The sequence below is a fragment of the Chrysemys picta genome, chromosome 8, assembly GCF_011386835.1.
Source record: "Chrysemys picta bellii isolate R12L10 chromosome 8, ASM1138683v2, whole genome shotgun sequence".
Lineage (NCBI taxonomy): Eukaryota > Metazoa > Chordata > Testudines > Emydidae > Chrysemys > Chrysemys picta.
The window spans coordinates 54,979,264-55,003,711 of record NC_088798.1 but is presented as its reverse complement, the minus strand read 5'-3'; the positions used below and the strand labels follow the sequence as shown (position 1 = coordinate 55,003,711).

The 24,448-nt window shown below is 50.1% G+C and overlaps 2 protein-coding genes across 4 annotated transcripts in view; one reads left to right on the top strand and one right to left on the bottom strand.

Moving 5' to 3' along the window:
* SHCBP1L (SHC binding and spindle associated 1 like) overlaps positions 1-24,448 on the bottom strand; it is a 62,616-nt gene that overhangs the window by 11,067 nt on the left and 27,101 nt on the right. For all 3 annotated transcript variants that reach the window (XM_005290744.5, XM_024103796.3, XM_065554477.1), the window contains one exon: positions 11,551-11,701. In XM_005290744.5, coding sequence (XP_005290801.1) covers positions 11,551-11,701 — 151 coding nt within the window. The remainder of the gene's footprint in view (positions 1-11,550; positions 11,702-24,448) is intronic.
* Positions 12,862-21,453, top strand: LOC135973068 (uncharacterized). The gene is made up of 3 exons (XM_065554476.1): positions 12,862-18,059; positions 18,511-20,126; positions 20,843-21,453. Exons 2-3 carry the CDS (start codon positions 19,586-19,588, stop codon positions 21,343-21,345), a joined length of 1,044 nt encoding a protein of 347 aa, XP_065410548.1. The 5' UTR covers positions 12,862-18,059; positions 18,511-19,585; the 3' UTR covers positions 21,346-21,453.

Here is a 24,448-nt window from a genome sequence, read left to right as displayed (position 1 = left end):
ACACTGTCTGGGCTAGCTGAGGGCAAAGGGCTGACTTCATCAAAAGGAGTTTCAGCTGAAAGTCCCGCTCCTTTTTGGTCCTGGCCTTAAAGCCCCTGCAAATTTTACTGTTGGACTGTGTCCTTCTCCCAGGCACTTGAGACAGGAGTCATGTGGGTGTCCCTTGGGCAGGAGCCTGAGGCAAGACCCGCACTGCTTGAAGCCCTGAGACCTTCCCAGAGATGGGACTGCGAGGGAGGGGTAACCCCCAACATAAACTTAACTAACTACAACTTTACATACTATTTACAGATAGCAATGAGAAGAGAATCCACTCTAGAGAATCACTTGTGAACGCACGAGAAAAGCTGCTCCAATGACCATCACTGGTGGTAAAAAGGAACTGAAGAGGTGGCGGATCGGCAGGGACCGCCATGAACGCACCACTCCGGGGGGCTCCACAGCCGACATAACGGGTACCACTAGGGAAAAACCTTCCAATGATTGTGCACGTGGCGCGCACACACCTACTTGGAATTGACATGAGCAATCATTCGAAGAATTTAAGTTATCCAAATTTGTTCCCTCTCCAGATCTACTTGTTTTATTGCATGTGCCATGTTGCATTGAACCAGGACCTAATAATGATACACATTTAACATGCTGGTCAAATGCCAAGTGAAAATAGCAGAACATTATTATGCTTTCCTCAATCTTAGTTCTATAAGCCTGGTGCTCAAAACACAGAAGTTCTGAAGACATGGAGAAATAAGTATCACTGTGGAGACAAATTCTGAGAACTCTATTTGTTAATGCAATACGCAGCTGCAGTGCTGTCTGTTAACAATTGAACGTGACCCATGAAGCAGTAGCAGAAGAGATTTTTAGAATCCACCTTACTGCTCCATTCTAGAAAATGTATCCGGAGCTTGGTCTCACACAAACTGTCAACTTCTGCAATGTGCCCAAAGAAATGAAACTTCCTTCTTCCTGTTCTGTGAAGTTCCACCAGTGGAGATTCCTGAGGATTTAAAGAATATTCAGCAGAGCTCCTATATGATTCATATTTGGAGTGTATTTTGCTTCCAACACCACTAGATATCTGCGAGCTCCCGGCACCAATGAATGACCTTAAAAGATCTGCCTCTATATGAAAAAGGTTCATGTCAGAGCTGATGTTATTGGCGTCCGAGACTTCAGTACTCGTAGAAGTCATAGGCATAATAGTCATGGACCCTGATCTGTTTTGAACTGACTTTATTGTGGAATTTATTCCTCATTTTCTTGGCTTTGAAACTAAAAGAGGTCTACTCTATTCAGTCAAAGGACAGCTGATTCAACATCAGAGTCAGGGTTTGAGCTTTTAAAGCCTCTTTGAGGATGGCATAAAACCTCTGCTGCTTACTGGTGCAGACCTGAGATTTGAAGGCTCTGCACACAGTGCAGCAGTTTGGGGAACAGGCTTACTGTAAGCAGAACAAACAGCAAATGCATGTGTCTGCCTCAAGGAACCAGGAGAGAAATGACATACACTGCTTAAATCCACCTTTCTTATCAGAATCCTTGGAAGTGCGATCAGCAGGGATCAAAAATCCTAGAACTCTAAGTCCAAAATAAAAATAAAATGTGCAAGGCAACAACTGTTTTACCCAATGTACTAAGTTATAGTTTGGGATGAAAACAACAGAAGCCAATTGAGAGGGCTGGGTCTGCATAGCCTTTTGCAGTCCATGCTATGAACATCTGCTGCTATGAGAGGACACTGATGTAGCCTTAAAGAAACTAACTGATCTCAAGTTCGAATAGGCCGAGGCCACCTCAAAGAACCTTAACTTTATTTCTCTATTCTGAGTTTACTGACCATAATGTTACATTAACCTATTTTGCATTTAAAATTAGTTCTATTTATACAGAAAAGCCTGTCTTAAGTAAATATCTAAGGGATCAGCAAAGATTTGTTGAAGAGATGTTTTGAAGTGGTCTGATACTGTTGCCTGTTAGTGATCTTTAGCAGAGAGTTCACTATTTAGGTAGAATACATGATACTGTGGTATAAGTGTTTTAGTGATGGTTACGTTATTTACACTCATAAGTAGCTCCTCAAAGACCTTGAAAGAGAAGATGATGGAATCTGGTTATACTGTGGCATAAAACAGGCAAGCCCATTAAGGCAAAGTGCCTGATGTAATTGAGAACTTGCTCTGATCCAGTAAAATCAAAAATCCAAACTAGGAACCCAGGAACAGGTATAAAGCAGCCAACGTTAAGAGCACGGCTACACTAAGAGTTTACAGAGGTGCAGCTGCACTGCTGTAAACCCTCTAATGGAGCCTGCTCTAAGCCAACGGGGGAGAGCTCTCCTGTTAGCTTAACTACTCCTGCCCCCATGAGCGTCAGAAGCTAGGTCGGTGGGAGAAGCTCTTCTGCTGACATAGTGCTGTTCACACCAGCGCTTATGTGAGTGTAACTTATGTTGCTCAAGGGGATGATTTATTCACATCCCTAGGCAACATAAGCTTTGCCAACATAATCTGTAGTGTAGTCATAGCCTTAGTTTCCTTTCTCATGGATGTTTTGAATGAATGACTGAATGGTTGAAGACATATCAGGAGCCAAGGGTTTGTGCACACATGTATTACGGACTGTGGCAAATTGCTGGCACTATAATGATGGGTCTCGTGCTTTCTTCTCTTGTGGGGGTTCAGGGCACCGTTTCTCACCCCTGAACTGGGGTGTCAACTGTCCAACTAGTGTCCCCAAAAAAAGGGAGTGGAGAGGGAGGGACCCAGACCCGCCCTCAACTCCAGGTCCCAGCCCAGGGGCCCTAGGGATAGCAGTGAACCACTTGAACTAGCAATTCCTTCCCCTGGGCTATTTCCCTCTCCGGCCCTTCAGCTTGTGGGGCTTCCTGCCCTCTCCCCGCTTGGGCCAAGTTTCTCCCAACCTCTTGTGTCTGCAGAGTCCCTCTGCTCTGCACAAGCCAGGTTTCCCTTTACCTAGGGTCTTGGTCTTCTGGCCCACCACAGCACTTCTCCAAACTGCTCTCTGCTTCAACTCCTTCAAACTGCTCTCCTCCAAACTGTTCTTCGCTCCAACACCAAACCACTCTGCTTCAACTCCTCCAACTATCTGATTGAAGCAGGGGTTTATCAGGTGACTGGCTTCAGGTACTCTAATTGGCTTAATTCGTTTCAGGTGCTCTAATTAATCTGTAGCAGCCCCTCTTCCCTCTACAGGGAATAAGGCTCTCATCATCCTGGGGCTTACATATCTCCCATCTATCACTCTCCTGCTGTCTTCTGACCGTGCTATATCACAGGACATATTTAGTCCTGGCGGATGAGACAAATAGGATCTAGGAATAGACTTAATTTCAATACAGCTAGTTTGATGAAGACAAAGGTAACAAGCATCTGATTTCATACTGCACAGATGGCCCATGTTTTCCAGCATACACCATTCTTGAGCATTCATTAGACCTATCTGCTCTGAAGACTCCTAGGATCACAGAGACATTTGTTCACCTAAAGCAAGCAAAGCAGAGAGGCTGCCATTTCGGAGACCAGTGTAGACAGTCGCTCAGAAGCATGACACGAAGTTACAGAGCTAGCCAGCTTGGGTAAGCCGTAAGAGGAATACTTACTAGCATATCTTCTGTTTCTCATCCATTTTAAATAAACCCTCCTGAAGAGAAGGCCTGACTAGATTTAAGAGAAACCAGTCTAGGGAATAATCTGGAAGGTTGAATGGGAGTTTAGAACTTTGAGTTGTCCACAACTGGGATGCAAGAGGAAGTTTAAGTGCACCTGGATTGTTGCCAAATAACTTTACATAATGCTATTGCTTAATTATTGCTTATTCAAGTGTGACGCTAGTGCAAATCTATCAAGTTGTGGATTGACTAGGATCTCAGAGATATCTTCTAATCTAAGGGTTTACCAGATGAAAAAGAGTACTTCTAGATGCAATGTCATCACTTTAAGAGGAAGCCATGCAAGTGCTGAAAGATGAGATGGAGAGTACTTTAAAAATAAACTGTTACGGGTACCAAAGAGTGGAAAAATCTGTTAATGTCAAAAACAGATTCATTCTTTTTCCAATTAAAAGGACCTAGAGCTTCAATTTTGCACCTGAAATCAATTGCAGGTGTACATGACAGAACTGAAGTTAAATCATTTGTGCCTGACATTTTGCACTTGCACTGAGTGTATATGCATGATTGGCATGCCAGTTTAGACCCTATTAAAAATTAGGGCCAAGACGTCATCTTCTACCAATACTAAATGCATCAATACTATTGGTGTTGGCCAAGCTAAGGAAAATTCTTCTTCGAGTGCTTGCTCATATCGATTCCAATTAGGTGTGCGCGCGCCGCGTGCACGATCGTCGGAGAATTTTCTACCCTAGCAACACCGGCGGGTCGGCTGTGGAGCCCCCTAGAGTGGCGCCTTCATGGCGCTGGATATATACCCCAGCCAACCCGGCGCCCCCTCAGTTCCTTCTTACCGCCCCTGACGGTCGTTGGAACTGTGGAGCGCGGCATAGCTGTTCTCCACTCTCCCTAGCTTATTCCGTTGAAGATAGTTGTAGTTATAGTTTTAGTTGTATATAGTTAAATAGTTGTTTAGTTCACTAGTAATAGTTGTTATATAGTTAAAGGGGATTAAGGGGGTTGTTCTTCCCCCTTTTTCCCCCGGCGTGTAGCCGGGCTCATGCCCAAGGCTCCCGGCTTCAAGCAGTGCGCGTCCTGTGCTAAGCCTATGCCCACAAGCGACCCACACGACTCGTGTCTGAGGTGCCTGGGAGAGTCCCATCAAACAGATAAGTGCAAGATCTGTAAGGCCTTCAGACCGAGAACCAAAAAGGAGCGGGACTTTCGGCTCCGTCAACTCCTCATGGAGGCGGCACTTAGCCCAGACGCTCCATCGGCGCGTCAAGCCCCAGCGCCAAGCGCCTCGGTGCGCAGCGCCCCGGCGGCACCGACTGCTCCGGCACCGCGAGTGGCGTCGGACAAGCCTCCGCGGCACCGGACCCCTTCGGCACCGCACCCACCGCAAGTGCCTCGGCGCCGTTCGTTATCGCCGGGACATAAGAAATCCCGTAAGGCGCAGGAGACTGTCGTCCTGAAGACACCGGCCCCCCCCCCCGGCGCCGGGGGTAGAGCCGCGTCCACTGGCGGAGCACCAGAAGCAGGTGCCTCCGGCACCGTCGACTCCGGCTCTGAGGCCGTCGAGTCCGGTGCAGGTGGGCTCACCACCACGACCAGCGGTGGTACCGTTGCTCCCGTTGACCCCAGAGACCTTTGCGACGGCGAGAGACTTGATTGCTCTCACGGAGCCGGCACCGCCTCAACCACCGGCACCGTTGGCACCGTTGGGCCCTCGTCCAGTGCAATCCAGGGGGAAACCTGCCTTGATGCGCCCACCATCCCAAGGGCTGGAACCATGGCACCGATCCAGGTCCCGAAGCAGGTCCCCACGCCGCTCGCAGTCCCGGCGCCGAATATCACCTCGGCACCGGTCGTACTCGCGGCTAAGATCATCGTCGCGGCACCGTTCTATGTCCCGGCACCGTTATGATCGTCGGTACCGTTCGACCTCGAGACGCAGTTCCCGGCACCGATACGAGCGACGCTCGACGTCGAGGGGCCGCTCCCGGCACCGGGCCTACTCGAGATCACCTTCCAGGTCCAGGTCGGACTCTCGGCACCGACGCGGTCATCGGCACCGATCCCGATCTCGGCACCGCTCGCCGGCACCGCATAGGGACCGTTCATCTCCGGACTGGCACCGTACGGCACCGTACCTTCCGGAGCTCGTCTCGGCGCGGTCGGCACCGCCATGGCCATCGAGATCAGTGTCCCGCTCCTCCGATGGGGCATCGAGATCGGCATACCCCCCTCAGGGGCAGGCCGATGAACCGGACATGGGCCACTGGCAGGAGGTAGCGGAGGATCCCGCTCAGGGACCTTCGCACTGGTCGTTCTGGACCCCGTGGGCGTACCACCAAGCACAAGGGGCTCCACCACCATCAGCCTCTCGCTCGGTGCACTCTGAGCGAAGGGCCCCAGAGTCCACCATCTCTCGCCCTCCTCCAGGGGGCATGGAGGCTTCCGTGCCCACACCACCCGACGTCCTGGACCCAGGGGCAGGTGATGCTCCGCTCCAGGGCTCATTGGACCAGGACCCGCCCTTGGATCCCTTGCCACCTGAGGCATCTTCCTCATCTTCCCCAGATGAGGCAGTGGCGGGCACAATGAGCACAGGTCCACCCCCGATAGATCTCCGGGCACACCAGGACCTATTACGTAGGGTGGCACGTAATATGGACCTTCAGGCAGAGGAGATAGTGGAGGTGCAAGACCCCATTGTGAACATCCTCTCTGCGGATGCCCCATCCAGAGTGGCGTTGCCCCTGATCCGCACGATCCAGGCTAACGCCACTACGATATGGCAAACTCCTGCCTCTATCCCACCCACAGCCAGAGGGGTGGAAAGAAAGTACTTTGTCCCCTCAAAGGACTATGAGTACTTGTATACTCATCCCCAGCCGTGTTCACTGGTGGTGTCATCAGTGAATGCAAGGGAGCACCACGGTCAACAGGCCGCAGCGCCCAAATCGAAGGAAGCTAAGCGCCTCGATTTGTTTGGCCGTAAGGTTTATTCAGCCGGAGGGTTACAACTCAGAGCGGCTAACCAGCAGGCGCTCCTGAGCCGCTATAACTTTAATTCCTGGAACTCTATGGGGAAGTTCAAGGAATTGGTTCCCCAAGACTCCAGGGAAGAGTTCGGGGCCTTGGTGGAGGAGGGTAAGAAGGTGGCTCGGACCTCCTTACAGGCCTCCTTGGACATAGCAGACTCGGCTGCGAGAACCCTGGCTTCAGGTATCGCTATGCGGAGGATCTCCTGGCTCCAGGTTTCGGGTTTGCCTCCGGAACTGCAGCAAACCCTGCAGGATTTGCCCTTTGAGGGACACGGATTGTTCTCGGACAAGACGGACTCTCGTCTGCAGAGCCTCAAGGACTCAAGAACAATCATGCGCTCCCTGGGGATGCATGTTGCGGGTCCCCAGCGCAGACCATTTAGGCCCCAGCCTCAGCGTTTCTACCCCCCTCCACCTCGTCAGAGACAGGACTCTGCCAGAAGGCGGGGGCGAGGTGGTAGGAGAAGGTGGACCGGCCCTCAACCCGGTCAGAACCAGGGGCCACCAAGGCCACCTTCAGGCCCCAGGCAGAACTTTTGAAGGTGCGGTCGAGGACGGCGCCCCAGTCATCCCCCAGGATCCAGCCTCCTCCTTTCGGGATCGCCTCTCCCATTTCCACCGTGCTTGGTCCCTTATAACCTCGGACCGTTGGGTCCTTCGCACGGTGGAGAGGGGATACGCTATCCAGTTTTCTTCATCCCCCCCTCCCCGTCCCTCTTCAGGGACCCTTCTCACGAGCAACTTCTTATACAGGAGGTTTCCACGCTCCCATCTATGGGGGCCATAGAGGAGGTTCCATTAGAGTTAAGGGGCAGGGGATTTTATTCCCGCTACTTCCTGATCCCCAAGTCCAAAGGGGGTCTGCGACCCATCTTGGACTTGCGCGGACTCAACAAATTCGTAGTAAAGTTGAAGTTCCGCATGGTCTCTTTGGGGGCCATTATCCCTTCCCTCGATCCTGGAGACTGGTTCGCCGCCCTCGACATGAAAGACGCATACTTTCATATTGCAATTTACCCGCCTCACAGACGCTTCCTGCGATTCGTGGTAAGCAAGGTGCACTATCAATTTGCAGTCCTTCCCTTCGGCCTATCCTCGGCCCCAAGAGTGTTTACGAAATGTATGGCTGTCGTGGCAGCATACCTTCGTCGACAAGGGATACAGGTGTTCCCGTACCTAGACGACTGGCTGGTACGCGGTCGCACCAAAGAGCAAGTTCGAGCTCACGTCCACATAATAGTGCACACATTCAACGAGTTGGGCATCCTACTCAACAAGGAGAAATCCACTCTAGAGCCTACCCAGAGAATAGAATTTATCGGCGCAGTCCTGGACTCCGGACGTGCACAAGCTATCCTATCAGACAATCGCTTTCATACCATCACGAGCCTCATTCAAGGGCTCAGGGCCTTCCCAACTACCACGGTGAGGTCATGCCTTACCCTGCTGGGTCACATGGCTTCTTGCACGTACGTAACCAGGCATGCCAGACTTCGGCTTCGCCCACTCCAGACCTGGGTGTCATCGGTATACCGCCCATATCGGGACAGCCTGAACATGGTGGTCACGATCCCGAACTCGGTCCTGACCTCCCTCACCTGGTGGCTAGATCACAGTGTGATTTGCGAGGGGATGCCATTTCACGCCCCACAACCCTCTCTGCACCTGGTCACAGACGCATCATCTCTGGGTTGGGGTGCCCATCTCAACGAACACCATACCCAGGGCCTGTGGACTGCACCCCAGCTATCCCTGCACATCAATGTTTGGGAATTGATGGCGGTGCGTTTGGCGTGCCAAGCATTTCTCAACCTCCTACGTGGCCGCTGTGTGTTAGTTCTCATCGACAACACCACGGCCATGTTTTATATCAACAGGCAAGGAGGAGCACGTTCGTCGACTCTATGCCAAGAGGCGATTCGCCTATGGGACTTCTGCATCGCCCACTCAATCCATCTCACGGCATCGTTCCTCCCTGGAGTCCAGAACACTTTAGCGGACCGACTCAGTAGGTCCTTTCAGACGCACGAGTGGTCTATCCGTCCGGACATCATATATTCCGTTTTCCAGAGGTGGGGGTTTCTCCAGGTAGACCTGTTTGCATCTCGAGCCAACAGGAAGTGCCACGTGTTCTGCTCCCTACAAGGGCGAGCTCCAGGCTCTCTCTCGGATGCGTTTCTCCTCCCCTGGAAAGACCACCTGTTTTATGCCTTCCCTCCATTTCCTCTGGTCCACAAGGTGCTGCTCAAATTACGCAGAGACCAGGCACAAGTAATTCTGGTCGCTCCAGCGTGGCCGAGACAACACTGGTACACCACACTGTTAGAGCTCTCGGTTCAGACACCGATCCCGCTCCCATTGTGTCCAGATCTCATCTCTCAGGACCACGGCCGACTGCGTCACCCCGACCTGCAATCGCTCCACCTCACGGCGTGGTTGCTCCATGGTTCACCCAGGCAGAGCAACAATGCTCGCACTCTGTCCAACAGATTCTGCTGAGCAGTAGGAAGCCTTCAACACGGACCACGTACTTGGCCAAGTGGAAGCGGTTCTCCTGTTGGTGCGAACAACGAGCCACGTCCCCGTTACAGGCACCCATTCCTCTCATATTGGAATATCTCCTCTCCCTAAAACAGCAGGGTTTGGCGATATCTTCAATTAGAGTTCACCTGGCCGCCATATCGGCTTTTCACCCAGGGGAACGCGCGTCCTCGGTATTCTCTAACCCGATGGTCGTTAGGTTCCTCAAGGGCTTGGACCGGATGTACCCACAACAGCGTCAACCCGTTCCGACGTGGGATCTCAACCTGGTTCTTTCCAAGCTCACAGGTCCTCCATTCGAGCCACTGGCCACCTGTTCACTTCTGTACCTATCCTGGAAGACAGCCTTCCTCGTAGCCATCACCTCAGCAAGGCGCGTTTCTGAACTCAGGGCGCTTACATCCGAGCCCCCTTACACAGTTTTCCATAAGGATAAAGTGCAGCTTCGTCCACATCCTGCCTTTCTTCCTAAGGTGGTCTCTCCATTTCACATGAATCAGGATATATTTCTCCCAGTCTTCCATCCTAAACCACATGCTACTCGCCATGACCAGCGTTTGCATTCTCTGGACGTACGCAGGGCCCTAGCTTTCTATATTGACCGCACAAGACACTTTAGAAAGACGACGCAACTCTTTGTTGCGGTGGCCGACCGAATGAAAGGCTTACCGGTCTCCTCACAATGCCTATCCTCCTGGATCACGTCTTGCATCCGGACTTGCTATGACCTGGCAGGTGTCTCGACACCACATCTCACCGCTCATTCCACGAGGGCCCAAGCTTCCTCGACTGCTTTCCTGGCTCAAGTTCCGATCCAGGACATTTGTAGAGCTGCAGTTTGGTCATCAGTCCACACATTTACAGCTCACTATGCACTAGTGCAGCAGTCCAGGGACGATGCTGCATTCGGATCAGCGGTTTTGCACACAGCAATGTCTCACTCCGACCCCACCACCTAAGTTGGGCTTGGGAGTCACCTAATTGGAATCGATATGAGCAAGCACTCGAAGAAGAAAAGACGGTTACTCACCGTTGTAACTGTTGTTCTTCGAGATGTGTTGCTCATATCCATTCCAAACCCGCCCCCCTTCCCCACTGTCCGAGTAGCCGGCAAGAAGGAACTGAGGGGGCGCCGGGTCGGCTGGGGTATATATCCAGCGCCATGAAGGCGCCACTCTAGGGGGCTCCACAGCCGACCCGTCGGTGTTGCTAGGGTAGAAAATTCTCCGACGATCGTGCACGCGGCGCGCGCACACCTAATTGGAATGGATATGAGCAACACATCTCGAAGAACAACAGTTACAACGGTGAGTAACCGTCTTTTTTTCAGAAGGCTTCAGTGAAGAGGGACATATACTTTGGGGCTATTTATTGAGTTTTGGTTTTAATTTTCAGTTTCTTGGTTGAGTAACCTGAAGAAAAAAAAATCTAGTTGCTAACCTGTCAAAGGATATAAAAAGATTTTAGTCCTCACATTTACTACTTCCATATTCACTTGTTAACTAGGAATGCTGCCATTCATCAACAAGACTACTACGTTACTGGTTTCTTAACAATGAATAAGGCTAAGATTTAGTCACGGGTATTTTTAGTAAAAGCCATGGACCGGTCATGGGCAATACACAAAAATTCACGGCCTGTGACATGTCCATGACTTTTACTATAAATACCTCTGACTAAATCTTAAAGGTACCGCTGATGGGGAGCGGTCATCCCGGGGGGGCTGCTGCTGGGGGGGCCAGGGCCAGCTCCAGCACCGGCTGCACCGGGAACGGCTGCTGGGGGACAGGGCTTCAAGCAGTGCGGGTCTTGCCTCAGGCTCCTGCCCAAGGGACACCCACATGACTCCTGTCACCAGGGGCCACCAGCAGCAGCTGCACTGGCCATCCGGGGCCTGCTGCTCAGGCTGTCCCCAGGGTCACTCCACCAGCGGCTGGCTATGGGGCTGCTCCAGGAGGGGCCAGTGTGGCTGTCCCCAGGGCCACCTGAGCAGCTGGCCCTGGGGTCAGCCACACTGGCCCCCACAGAAGTCAGAGGTCATGGAATCCGTGACTTCTGTGACAAACATGGAGCCCTAACAATTCTTACTGAATTAATATATCACTAAATTCCTTATATACTGCATTCAGTTGCACAGTATTTTTACACCGGGGTGACTAGCACAACTTTTATTCTGTCTGTTTTCAGATTCAGTGTTACTAATCCCATTAGAATTCACAGTCGGTTCCCCACTGCCTCCCTATTTACTTGTAGTAATTGCTGATCTGAAGGACTGCTTTATATAGTTACAATTTGTAACGTTAAAAGTAAGTAGAATGCATTACTGACCTTGAATAATAATATCCTCAGTTAACATGGAGAGGTTTACAGCCTTATATTCTCCCGGGAAAATGACCACACTATCGCCACTGTAACAGCTATCCAAAGCCATGTTTAAATTATCATGTTGAAGCAGTGTCTCAACAGAAAAATCCTTAACCTGTAAAGGAAAGAGGGAGTAACAACTATTAAAACACACAAACACCATGAAACTTTTGAATTAACAGACAGTCTTTTGAAATCTGCTGCACTGTTATTTCTTCATGTCATTTACCTTTGCAGAGTTCATTTCAAAGGATTGCATGTTGGATGTGGAGTCCCACGTTCCTGCCCATCCCAATCCCCTGTGGAACATTCTCGAGCTTGCCTGGCTGCAGAGAGCAGCATAAAGGGAGTGACAAAAATGAACCTGCTCCTTTCCTGCCAGCTGCCCTCTTTTCCATAGCTAAGCTTTTTCCTCCATGACACCCTGTCTGATCTCCAGCCCCCTCCTGCTCTTTCCCCCTGGACTTGGGGATTAGTTGCTCAAAACAGAGTAGCCTGCATGTTTGAAGTCATTTGGCTAAACTGTGGCAGCTGATCCCCACCAGTAGCTCCCCTTCCATGTTCTGTTGCAAGAAGAAAATCTTCACCCCATGTGGAGAACAAGGAAGAATGCACCTGGTCCCATGTCCCGGAGGAGACTCCCACCATTGCTACTCCCCCTTGACCCAAAACTCTTCATTGGAGGTGCTCAGAATGGAGTACTGGGGAGAGGAAACTCAACCCTCATGTGAAAGGTACCAGGTAGATGGTCTTTGAGAGCTCGAGAGGAGGGGAAAGAGATATTAGGAAGCAAATGTGATATGGCTCAGTGCCCGAGAGTGTGTATGATGGATGTATATATGTCATAGGGTGGCTGGCCCTGACTCCCCTTATATCTACCTGTGACAGGATTCTTTAAGGAGAGCAAAGCCATCTAGGCAGCTAACTAGCTAAAACATACCTGGGTCTGATAAAAGGCTCAGTTGGAGGGAAGTGCTCCCAAAGACTCTAGCACAGTGGTGGGCAGCCCGTGGGCCCCACGCGGCCCACCAGAGTAATCCGCTGGCAGGCTGCGAGACAGTTTGTTCACACTTGCACGGCCGCCTGCAGCTCCAAGTTCGCCATTCCCGGCCAATGGGAGCGGCAGGAAGCAGCGGACAGCACGTCCCTGCAGCCGGCACCGCTTCCCGCAGCTCCCATAAGCTGGGGAACAACGAACTGCGGCCACTGGGAGCTCTGGGCGGCCATGCAAATGTAAACAGAGTGTCTGGCGGCCTGCCAGCGGATTACCCTGACGGGCTGCATACGGCCTGCAGGTTGCCCACCACTGCTCTAGCAGGAGGATAAGTATGGCCTGTTCACCTCCAAGCTGACACGTGAAAGGAGTAAAAAAGGGGCCAGCTGGCCTGAAGCATAATCCTGCTCCAAGAGGAGCGCTGTGGATGTACTCCTCATCTGAGAAGCAGGAGTTTGTTTTGCATGATAACCCAGCTCTGGGATGGGTGCTAGGAACTCCTGAACTTGGAAGAGAGTGCTTGTCAGCATTAGCCCCCAGGTCAGAAGAAGGGTTGGAGTTGAGGGGCTTAATGAGATGCGGCTTTTTATACTCTGTAAAATAAGTTGTTAAAACATCACAAAGAGTGTATCTTGTTCTGTTCCCAAGTCTGAGAAAATCATTGCATGACCTCAACAGAATAAGAGGGCAGCAGGACTGCAAGGCCACACCATACCCCAAGTGGGCATGCTTAATGGCATCTACCTGTTACAATATACTGTTGGCATAAAGGAAGAAAAAGTAAATGATGAAGGGAGGAGGAGAAAGATAAGGGGAGGGATTAGTAGAAGGAACAAATCATAATTGGGGCCCCTACCAAATTCACGGTCCATGTTGGTCAATTTCATGATGATAGGATTTTAAAAATTGCAAATTTAATTATTTCAGTGATTTAAATCTGAAATTTCACGGTGTTATAATTGTAAGGGTCGTGACCCAAAAAAAGGAGTTGTGGAGTAGTTGCAAGGTTAGTGTAGGGGAGGCTGCAGTATTGCTCCCTTATTTCTGCATCTATCAGCACATGGTCATAGATTCCTGGAGTAACAGTACAAATGCCTTTCATACCAGACAAGGCGGGTGAGGTTATATCTTTTATTGCATCAACTTCTGTGGCTGAGAGAGACAAGCTTTCAAGCTTACTTAGAGCTCTACTTCAGGTCTGGGAAACATACTCAGTGTCACAGCTAAATACAAGTGGAACAGATTATTTAGCATAAGTAGTTCATACATATTTCAAGGGACCATTCAAGGTGAACAACCCTGCAGTGATAGAGGGGAAAGGAAAGGCAGGAGGGAAAGCCAGCTGGGGGAATTTTTAGTGGGTTATAGAATGTTGTAATAAGCTATAAATCCAGTGTGTCTACTCAATCCATGATTTTTAGTGCCTTGCAAAGTTATGAATTTAAGCTCCCAAACTCATCTTTTGAAAGTGTTGTGAAGGTTTCCTTTGAGAATGAAGACTGATAGGTCAGATACAGAGTGATCATTTTGTAAAAAGCATTCAACCACAGGTGATATGGTGTTTTTTGTCTTTTATCATGTTCCTGTGTAAGTTCACTTGAGAGCATAGTGATTGTCTGGCTTCACCAACATATTTGTTGTTGGGGCATTTAGTGCATTGGATGAGGTACACCACATGTTGTGATTGGCATGTGTAGGACCCAGGGATCTTGAAAGGTGCGGGGGGTGTTGATCACTGTAGCAGTGGAGATACGTCTGCAGGTTTTGTATCTCTTGTTGTGACAGGGTCTGGTGCCACTTTTGAATTGGTATGTTTTGGTCTATGGGGAGTTTGCTTCTGATTATGAGCTTGGAGAGGTTAGGGAATTGTTTGAAGACCAGAAGAGGAGTTTCAAGAAAGATATATCTTTCAGGATGGGGTCCCCATCAAGTATGGATTGTGGTGGTTTTGATGGTACCTCCATGTGGGTTCCAACATTGGGTGTTAGGTGACAATTATGGGGGTGTGGTTAGAGGAGGGTTTATTTCTGTATTGAAGCATGTTCTCTCAGGGTATTTGGAGGACCTGTTCCATGAAGCAATCTACTTCTCTGGTGGAGTGTTCTTGTTTGGTGAAGGTGGTTTTGCGTGAATTGAGGTGTATACCCAGACACTCTCCTCAGAGCATATTCTGTGGTATCTGAGTGCCTGGCTGCAGATAACAGATTTCTTGGTGTGTTTGGGGTGGTTACTGGATCTATGAAGGTAGGTATGGTGATCTGTGGGTTTCTCGTATATAGTTGTCTGTAGGGTTCCACTGTTGAAGCTGACCAGGGTGTCCAGGAAGTTGATGCTAGTGTGGGAGTGTTTCAGAGAGAGTTTAAGGGATGGGTGGTGGTGGTTGAAGTTGTGGTGGAAATCTATGAGGGAGTTTAAGTTGTTGTCCAGATGATGAAAATATCATTGATGTATCTCAGGTATATCATTAGTTTCTAGGGCATTCATGCCAGACAGAAGCCTTTGAGCTTTAGGATGTTTATGTAGAGACAAGCTTCTTGTGCGGGCCATAGGTCCCAAGTTTAAAGGTGCTCTAAGAGAGCCTCCCTACGTGAGGAAGTCTGGTGAACAGTCTTCAAATGTAGAGGAGCAGAAGGAAAGGTTATTCACCTTGTGCAGTGAACTGCAGTTCTTTGAGATGTGTATCCCTGTTGGTGCTCCACTTTAGGGGGCAGTGCATCCCGGCGCCGTCGATCGGAGATTTATGGTCTCACGCATGCGCAGTTGGTGTTTCGCGGTGCTGTTGGTGCCACATGTAGTGCACGCATGACCTGAGCCCCCAGTTCCTTCCCTACCACAGGGTCCTCACTGTGAACGCCGAAGTAGAGGGGAGGTGCGTGGGTAGTGGAGCACCCATAGGGACACACATCTCAAATAACTCCAGTTACTGCACAAGGTGAGTAATTTTTCCTCCTCCTTTGAGTAGTGTCCCTGTGGGTGCTCCTCTAAGGGCTGCAGGGACTTTGGGTTCGTTCGAGTCATTGAGATAAGTACTGTGAGACCCACTATGGCATCAGCCCTGGAGTCCTGTGTGACTGCATAGTGCTTTGCGAATGTGTGGACGGCGGCCCAAGTGGCCGCCTTCAGAGCTCTAGTATTGGAACGTTATTAAGGAATGCTACTGAAGATGAAATGGACCTAGTAGAATGTACTCTAATGTGCTCTGGTAGTTCTGTATTCCAGATATGGTAGCATGTTTGAATGCATGTGGAAATCCATTTGGATAATCTCTGAGTAGATATAAAGTCTCCTTTCAAGCACTCAGTAGTAAAGATGAAAAGTCTAGGGGATTTCCGGAAAGGTTTGGTTCTTTCAAGGTAGAACACTAGCGCCCTTCTAATGTCTAGAGTGTGTAGGGCGGCTTCTGTTGGAGTACCATGAGGCTTAGAGTACAATGTCGGTAGGTGAATAGATTGGTTCATGTGAAATGCTGAAGTTACTTTCGGTAAGAATTTAGGATGTGAACTTAGCGTGATCTTGTCCTTGAAGAATGTTGTGGAGGGGCACTCATGGCAGATCCTCCAATCTTGCTCATCCTTCTGGCCGAGGTAAGGGTGCCCAGGAAGGCTACTTTCATTGATAAGTGGAGTAATGAGTTGGTGGCTAATGATTCGAATGGTGGTCTGGTGAGGCATTTCAGTACCAGGTTGAGGTCCCATGTTGGTGTAAGTCATTGAACATCTGGGTAAACATTTATGAAACCCTTGAGGAAGCATTTTGTAGTTGGGGGTGTGAACGTCAAAGTTCGATCTCTCGGTGGAATGTTGAAATTGCCGCAAGATGGACTCTGATGGAGCTCATTGTTAAGCCAGTGCTTTTCAGCTCCAATAGTTATTATAAAATTGATGGTGGTGGTGCTGAATTGCTTGTCAGGTGTCTTCCTTGACAACAGGCGGAGAACCTCCATTTTTGAAGGTAGGGTATTTCTCATAGTCAATTTCCTGCTGTTTAATAACATGTGTTTAACTTGTTCTGATAAAGTTATTTCATCGTGGTGGAACCATTCAGGAGCCATGCCTGTAGGTGGAATATCTCCAGGTTCGGGTGGAGAATGCGACCGTTGTGTTGAGTCACCATATCCAGTCAGCGAGGGAGAACTCGCGAGGTGTATATTGCCATGTGTAACAGGTAAGGAAGGATACCATGCCTGCCTGGGCCATGTCAGAACTATAAGGATAACCTTGTCCCTGTCTGCTTGTATCTTGTATATCACTGGTATCGATGAAAACACATACATGAGTTGTGCCTCTCATTTGATGAGGAAGGCATCCCCTAGTGACCGTAGTCCCAGTCCTGATCTTGAGCAGAACATCGCACATTTGCGATTCATTGGGGATGCAAACAGATTGATGGTGGGAGTGCCCCACCGTTTGAAGACTGAACTCAGGACTTCTCCATTCATCTCCCATTCGTGATCTTGAGAGAAGTACCTGCTGAGCATGTCTGTTGTTGCATTCTGACAGCCTGGCAGGTAAAATGCTGAGATGTTTGGAATTGGTGCATACAACATAACAAAGTCTCATGGCTTCTGTGCGTAGAGAATGTGAGCAAGCACCTCCTTGCCTGTTGATGTAGAACATGCAGGCGATAATGTCGGTCATAATTGAATGGATTTGTTCCATATACGAGGTAGGAAATGTCTGCAGGCGTTGCAGACTGCTTGTAGCTCTAGCAAATTGATGTGCAGTTAAGTCTCTCCCAGAGACCATTTGCCCTGTATGGTGTGTTGACCACATGTGAGCACCTCAGCATATCAGTGAGGCATCTGTGGTGATCACTGTTGTCGGGGGTTCCTGTTGGAAAGGAATATCCATACAGACATTTTGTGGACTTGTCCACCATTGTAATGAGTTCTGGACACTTTGTGGAACTTTGAGATGTTTCTGTAGGTTGTGTTTGCTTGGTATGTATACCGTGCGCAGCCAAGCTTGTAGGCATCACATATGTAATCTTGCATGTCATACCACGAACATCATGGCCGTCATGTGTCCTAGTAATTGTAGGACAGTGCAAGCCCGAACTTGAGGACTGACTTGTACCTCTGAGATGAGGTTTGTGAATCTGATAAGGGTTAATGATGCCTTGGTTTTTATGGCATCGAGGTGTGCACCAATAAAGTCTAGTTGTTGTACCAGGTTTATGGATGATTTTCATTTGTTTATTTGTAGAATGAGCTCCCAGAATAGTGTGGTGGTGGATAGGTCGAATGGTAGTACTCTGTATTGGAAGTGTTCTTGTCCTATTGTTGATGCTGGCATTATCATATGGTCGCTGTTGTTGTTGTTGCCTGTTTAAGGAGTCTCTAGGCTCTAATATGGTTGGTATCTCCTTCTCTTTGCAGGGTGGGTGTAAATCCCCCAGGTGCAGACCGTGGCCCAAGAGATCTTCATTGAATGAAGCACCTCGTCCATCTTCTGAGAGAAAAGTTATTCCTGGTCGAAAGGTAAGTCCTCTACTTTTGTCTGGAGTTCTTTTGATGTCCCTGAGGCCTGAAACCATGAGGCTTGGTGCGTTCCTGCAGCTGTCTACAATGCTGCCTGAAGGACTGTTTTGGATATGAGCTGGCCCTCAGTGACAATGGCCTGCAATTGTGTCTGTTTTTCCTCTGGGAGTTCAGATGTGAACTGGGCAAGTTTCCCATAGTTGCTGTAGTTGTATTTGGCCAATAGTGCTCAATAATTGGCCACTTGAAACTGAAGGGTGCAGGAGGAATATACTTTGCGTCCGAACAAGTCAAGTCTTTTGTGTTTTGTCATGGGGTGTAATCTTGAATTGTGGCTGTTCGTTACGGTGATTTACTGCCTTGACAACTAGGGAGTTGGGAGGTGGGTGCGCAAATGGAAAAGTCTGCCCCCTTGGATGGTACGTAATATTTTCTATCTGCTCTTTTGCAGGTGGGCAGAATAGAAGCAGGTGTCTGCCAGACGGTCTCCAGAGCATACAAGATGGCCTCGTTGATGGCACTGGCAATTTTGGAAGTAGATGCGGGTTGCAGTATTTGTACCATCTTGTGCTGCTTTGTCTTTACTTCCTCTAGTGGGATGTCGTGGCTTTGCAAGACTCTTGAACAGCTCTTGAAACTGTTTTAAAGTCATCTGTTGAGGCTGGCAGTGGGGGCATAATCGCCTCATCTGGGGAGGAAGATGAATTGTGTACAGAAAATGTCATGATCTGTGCCCATCTCTGTGTCCTCCCCCTTCCTGTGTCTCCCAGGGTTGTGGTGTGGAAGAAGTTGGGTTAGAGCGCTGTTCGCGTCTATGCACTGTGGACAGTCTAGAAAGCGGAACCCTTTTTGAACTCCATGGTTCCCAAAGCGTCCATTGCATTGGGAAAGCCATAGGAGGGTACATCCATGGGGGTCCACACCATGGTTGGTTCATCTGGTGTCTTGGACCCATGTGGCTCCACGTTGGTCAGTGGACCTTAGGTGAGGAGTGAGGTAGAGATAGGAGGTACTGTCCCTGCATCCCCTCCTCATCATCACTGGAGAACAGTGCTATGTCTTGTGGGCTGTGATCTCCTCTGGAGCCTGTGGGGGAGCCCTCGGCACCGAGTATCCGTAAATGTGGTGCAAATGAGATTTCTAAGGCCTGGTCTACACTACGGGTTTAGGTCGACTTTAGCAGCGTTAAATCGAATTAAGCCTGGACACGTCCACACGACGAAGCCCTTTCTTTCGACTTAAAGGGTCCTTTAAACCGGTTTCTTTACACCACCTTCGACGAGGGGATTAGCGATAAAATCTGCCTTAGCGGGTCGGAATTGGGGTAATGTGGACGGAATTCGACGTTATTGGCCTCCGGGAGCTATCCCACAGTGCTTAATTGTGACCGCTCTGGACAGCACTCTCAACTCAGATGCACTGACCAGGTAGACAGGAAAAGACCCGCGAACGTTTGAATTTCATTTCCTGTTTGCTCAGCGTGGAGAGCACAGGTGACCACGCAGAGCTCATCAGCACAGGTAACCATGATGGAGTCCCAGGATCGCAAAAGAGCTCCAGCATGGACCGAACGGGAGGTACGGGATCTGCTCGCCATATGGGGAGATGAATCAGTGCTAGCTGAACTCCATAGCAGTAAAAGAAATGGCAAAGTATTAGAAAAGGTCTCCAAGGCCATGAAGGACCGAGGCCATAACAGAGAGACAGAGCAGTGCCGCGTGAAAATTAAGGAGCTACGGCAAGCCTACCACAAAGCCAGAGAAGCAAACGGAGGATCCGGGGCAGAGCCGCAAACTTGCCGCTTCTACGCGGAGCTGCATGCCATTCTAGGGGGTGCAGCCACCACTACCCCAACCGTGTGTTATGACTCCGTCAATGGAGAAACACACAGGGAAGAGGGTTCGGGGAACGAGGAAGATGAGGATGGAGGTAATGTAGATAGCTCACAGCAGCAAGGAAGCGGAGAAACCGGTTTCCCCAACAGCCAGGATATGTTTGTGACCCTGGACCTGGAACCAGTAACCCCCGAACTCACCCAAGACCCTGAGGGCACACAGGAGACCTCTGGTGAGTGTACCTTTGTAAATATTACACATGGTTTAAAAGCAAGCGTGTTTAATGATTAATTTGCCCTGGCAATCGCGGCCAGTACAGCTACTGGAAACTTCTGTTAACGTGTATGGGGATGGAGCGGAAATCCTCCAGGGACATCTCCAGAAAGCTCTCCTTCATGTACTCCCAAAGCCTTTGCAAAAGGTTTCTGGGGAGGGCTGCCTTATCCCGTCCGCCATGGTAGGACACTTTATCACGCCAGGCCAGTAGCACGTAGTCAGGAATCATTGCATAACAAAGCATAGCAGCGTATGGTCCCGGTGTTTGCTGGCATGCAGACAACATCCATTCCTTATCTCTCTTTGTTATCCTCAGGAGAGTGATATCATTCACCTGGTTGAAATGGGTTGATATCATTCACCTGGTTGAAATGGGGTGATTTTATTAAGGGGACATTCAGAGGTGCCCGTTCCTGCTCTTCTGAACAGAAATGTTCCCCGCTGTTAACCACGCGGTGGGGGGAGGGGTGAAGTGATCATACCAGAGAATCGTGTGTGTGTGTGGGGGGGTGGCTTACTTGGGTTTGTGCTGCATGTTAACCCGGAAACCGCAGCCCCTCCATACCAAACCGGCAGGCAGAGGAAAAATGCGACCTTGTAACGAAAGAGTGTACCCATTGTTCTCTAAAATGTGTCTCTTTTTTTAACCACCTCTCCCTTCTCCACCACCAGCTGCAAATGTTTCTCCTTCGCAGAGGCTAGTGAACATTAGAAAGAGAAAACGGAGGACGCGGGACGATATGTTCACGGAGCTCCAGATGTCCTCCCACGCTGATAGAGCACAGCGGAATGAGTGGAGGCAGTCAATGTCAGACATGAGAAAAGCACAATATGAACGAGAGGAGAGGTGGCGGGCTGAATGGCGGGATGAAAAGAGCAAGTGGCGGGCTGAAGATGATAGGTGGCGTCAGCTTGCAGACAGAAGGCAAGAGTCAATGCTCCGTCTGCTGGAGCATCAAACTGATATGCTCCAGCGTATGGTTGAGCTGCAGGAAAGGCAGCAGGAGCAGAGACCGCCGCTACAGCCCCTGTGTAACCAACAGCCCTCCTCCCCAAGTTCCATAGCCTCCTCACCCAGATGCCCAAGAACACGGTGGGGGGGCCTCCGGCCACCCAGTCACTCCACCCCAGACGATTGCCTAAGCATCAGAAGGCTGGCCTTCAATAAGAGTTAAAGTTTTAAAAGGCAGTGTGTCCTTTTCCATCCCTCCTCCCCCACCCATCCCAGGCTACCTTGGCAATTATCCCCCTACTTGTGTGAGGAATTAATAAAGAATGCATGAATGTGAAATAACAATGACTTTATTGCCTCTGCAAGCGGTGCTCGAAGTGGGGAGGGTAGGGTGGGGGTGGTTGGTTTACAGGGAAATAGAGTGAACCGGATGGGCGGAGGGTTCATCAAGGAGAAACAAACAGAAGTTTCACACCGTAACCTGGCCAGTCACAAAACTCGTTTTCAAAGCTTCTCTGATGCGCACTGCGCCCTGCTGTGCTCCTCTAACCGCCCTGGTGTCTGGCTGCGCGTAATCAGCGGCCAGGCAAATTGCCTCAACCTCCCACCCCGCCATAAATGTCTCCCCCTTACTCTCTCAGATATTGTGGAGCGCACAGCAAGCAGCAATAACAATGGGGATATTCTTTTCGCTGAGGTCTGAGCGAGTCAGTAAGCTGCGCCAGCGCGCTTTTAAACGTCCAAATGCACATTCCACCACCATTCGGCACTTGCTCAGCCTATAGTTGAACAGGTACTGACTCCTGTCTAGGCTGCCTGTGTACGGCTTCATGAGCCATGGCATTAAGGGGAAGGCTGGGTCCCCAAGGATCACGATAGGCATTTCAACATCTCCAACGGTTACTTTCTGGTCCGGGAAGAAAGTCCCTTCCTCCAGCTTTCGAAACAGACCAGAGTGCCTGAAGACGCGAGCATCATGTACCTTTCCCGGCCATCCCACGTTGATGTTGGTGAAACGTCCCTTGTGATCCACCAGGGCTTGCAGCAGCATTGAAAAGTACCCCTTGCGGTTTATGTACTCGGTGGCTTGCTGCTCCGGTGCCAAGATAGGGATATGGGTTCCGTCTATGGCCCCACCACAGTTTGGGAATCCCATTTCAGCAAACCCATCCACTATTGCCTGCACGTTGCCCAGAGTCACTACCCTTGATATCACCAGGTCTTTCATTGCCCTGGCAACTTGGATCACAGCAGCCCCCACCGTAGATTTGCCCACTCCAAATTGATTCCCGACTGACTGGTAGCTGTCTGGCGTTGCAAGCTTCCACAGGGCTATCGCCACTCGCTTCTCAACTGTGAGGGCTGCTCTCATCCTGGTATTCTGGCGTTTCAGGGCAGGGGAAAGCAAGTCACAAAGTTCCATCAAAGTGCCCTTACGCATGCGAAAGTTTCGCAGCCACTGGGAATCGTCCCACACCTGCAGCACGATGCGGTCCCACCAGTCTGTGCTTGTTTCCCGGGCCCAGAATCGGCGTTCCACGCCATGAACCTGCCCCAGTGACACCATGATTTCCACATTGCTGGGGCCTGTGCCTTGTGAGAGGTCTATGTCCATGTCAATTTCCTCATCACTCTCTTCACCGCGCTGCAATCGCCTCCTTGGCTGGTCCGGGTTTCGCCTTGGCATGTCCTGGCTCTGCATATACTCCAGGACAATGCGCGTGGTGTTCATAGTGCTCATAATTGCTACGGTGATCTGAGCGGGCTCCATGATCCCAGTGCTAGCTATGGCGCCTGGTCTGAAAAAAGGCGCAAAACTAGTATCCGACGGACCAGGAGGAGGGAGGGCGGGAGGTTCGAGTGACGACATGGCGTACAGGTACAGGGAATTAAAATCAAGAAAGATGGCTGTGCATCAGGGAGAAACACAAACAACTGTCACACAGAATGGTCCCCCCAAAGATTAAACTGAAAAGCCTGGGTTTAGCAGGCCGTTGATTTCACGGAGGGAGGGGAAGCAAATGAATACAGAACAAATCTATTTTTTACATCTTAAGCTGGCAGCCGACGGTGCAGCATGACTGATAGCCTCTGCAGTACGATGATGATGGATACCAATCGTAATATACCATCTTCTACCAAAAGGAAAGGGGCTGCTGCTGTGTAGCAATGCAGCCCCACGTCTGCCAGCCCCACGTCTGCCAGCACCCAGATCGCCCTCGGCCTCTTCTGGGTGCTTAGCAGACAATACTGGGCAATTGGCAGAAATTAGTATACTACGACTGATAGCCATCATCATCGAGACAGTAGCATGTCTGCCCAGGTGCCCATGATTGACAGCCACTGCAGTACGACGACGACAGATACCAGTCGTAATATACCATCTTCTACCAAAGGGCAAGGGGCTGGTGCAATGCAGCCCTACGGCTATTAGTCATGCTACACCGTCTACCGCCAAAAGGCAGTTAGCAGCTGCTGCTGTGTAGCAATGCAGTCCCATGTCTGCTGGCACCCAGAGGACATATGGTGACGGTGAGTTCAGCTGAGCTGAGCGGGCTCCATGCTTGCCGTGGTATGTTGTCTGCACAGGTAACCCAGGTAAAAAGGCGCGAATCTATTGTCTGCCGTTGCTGTGACTGAGGGGGAGGGGCCTGACGACATGTACCCAGAACCTCCCGCGACACTGTTTTGCATCATCCGGGCATTGGGATCTCAACCCAGAATTCCAATGGGCGGCGGAGACTGCGGGAACTGTGGGATAGCTGTGGGATAGCTACCCATAGTGCAATGCTCCAGAAGTCGACACTAGCCTCGGTACTGTGGACGCGGTCCGCCGACTAGAGCACTTAGAGCATTTTATGTGGGGACACACACAATCGGCTGTATACAACCGATTTCTATAAAACCGGCTTCTATAAATTCGAACTAATTTCGTAGTGTGTCTACACTAAGTCTCTCTGGTAGGTGTCTACCCTAAGTCTCTCTGGTAGAGCGGAGACGGTTGGTGCTGATTTCTGAGAAGTCGTTGGTGCCATGGGTGTTTTACCTTTCATTGATAAAGTCGCTGCCGATTGGTGGTGGTGTTTGGCCGGTCCCATCAGTGACGATTTTGTGGTGTCTACCAGTGCCGACTGAGTTGTCGGTGCTGGGTGTAGATGCATGGTGCCTGACCCACTCAGTGCCGAGTCCCGTACCGGTGAGCTCGGTGCTGTGGAGGAGGCATGTTTTCATCAGTGCCTCAACTCTGTTTCTTTTGCTCTGACCTTGGTGGTGCCGGAGGTGCCTGGAGTGTCATAGGTGCTCACTGGAGAGTAAGATGGCATCGG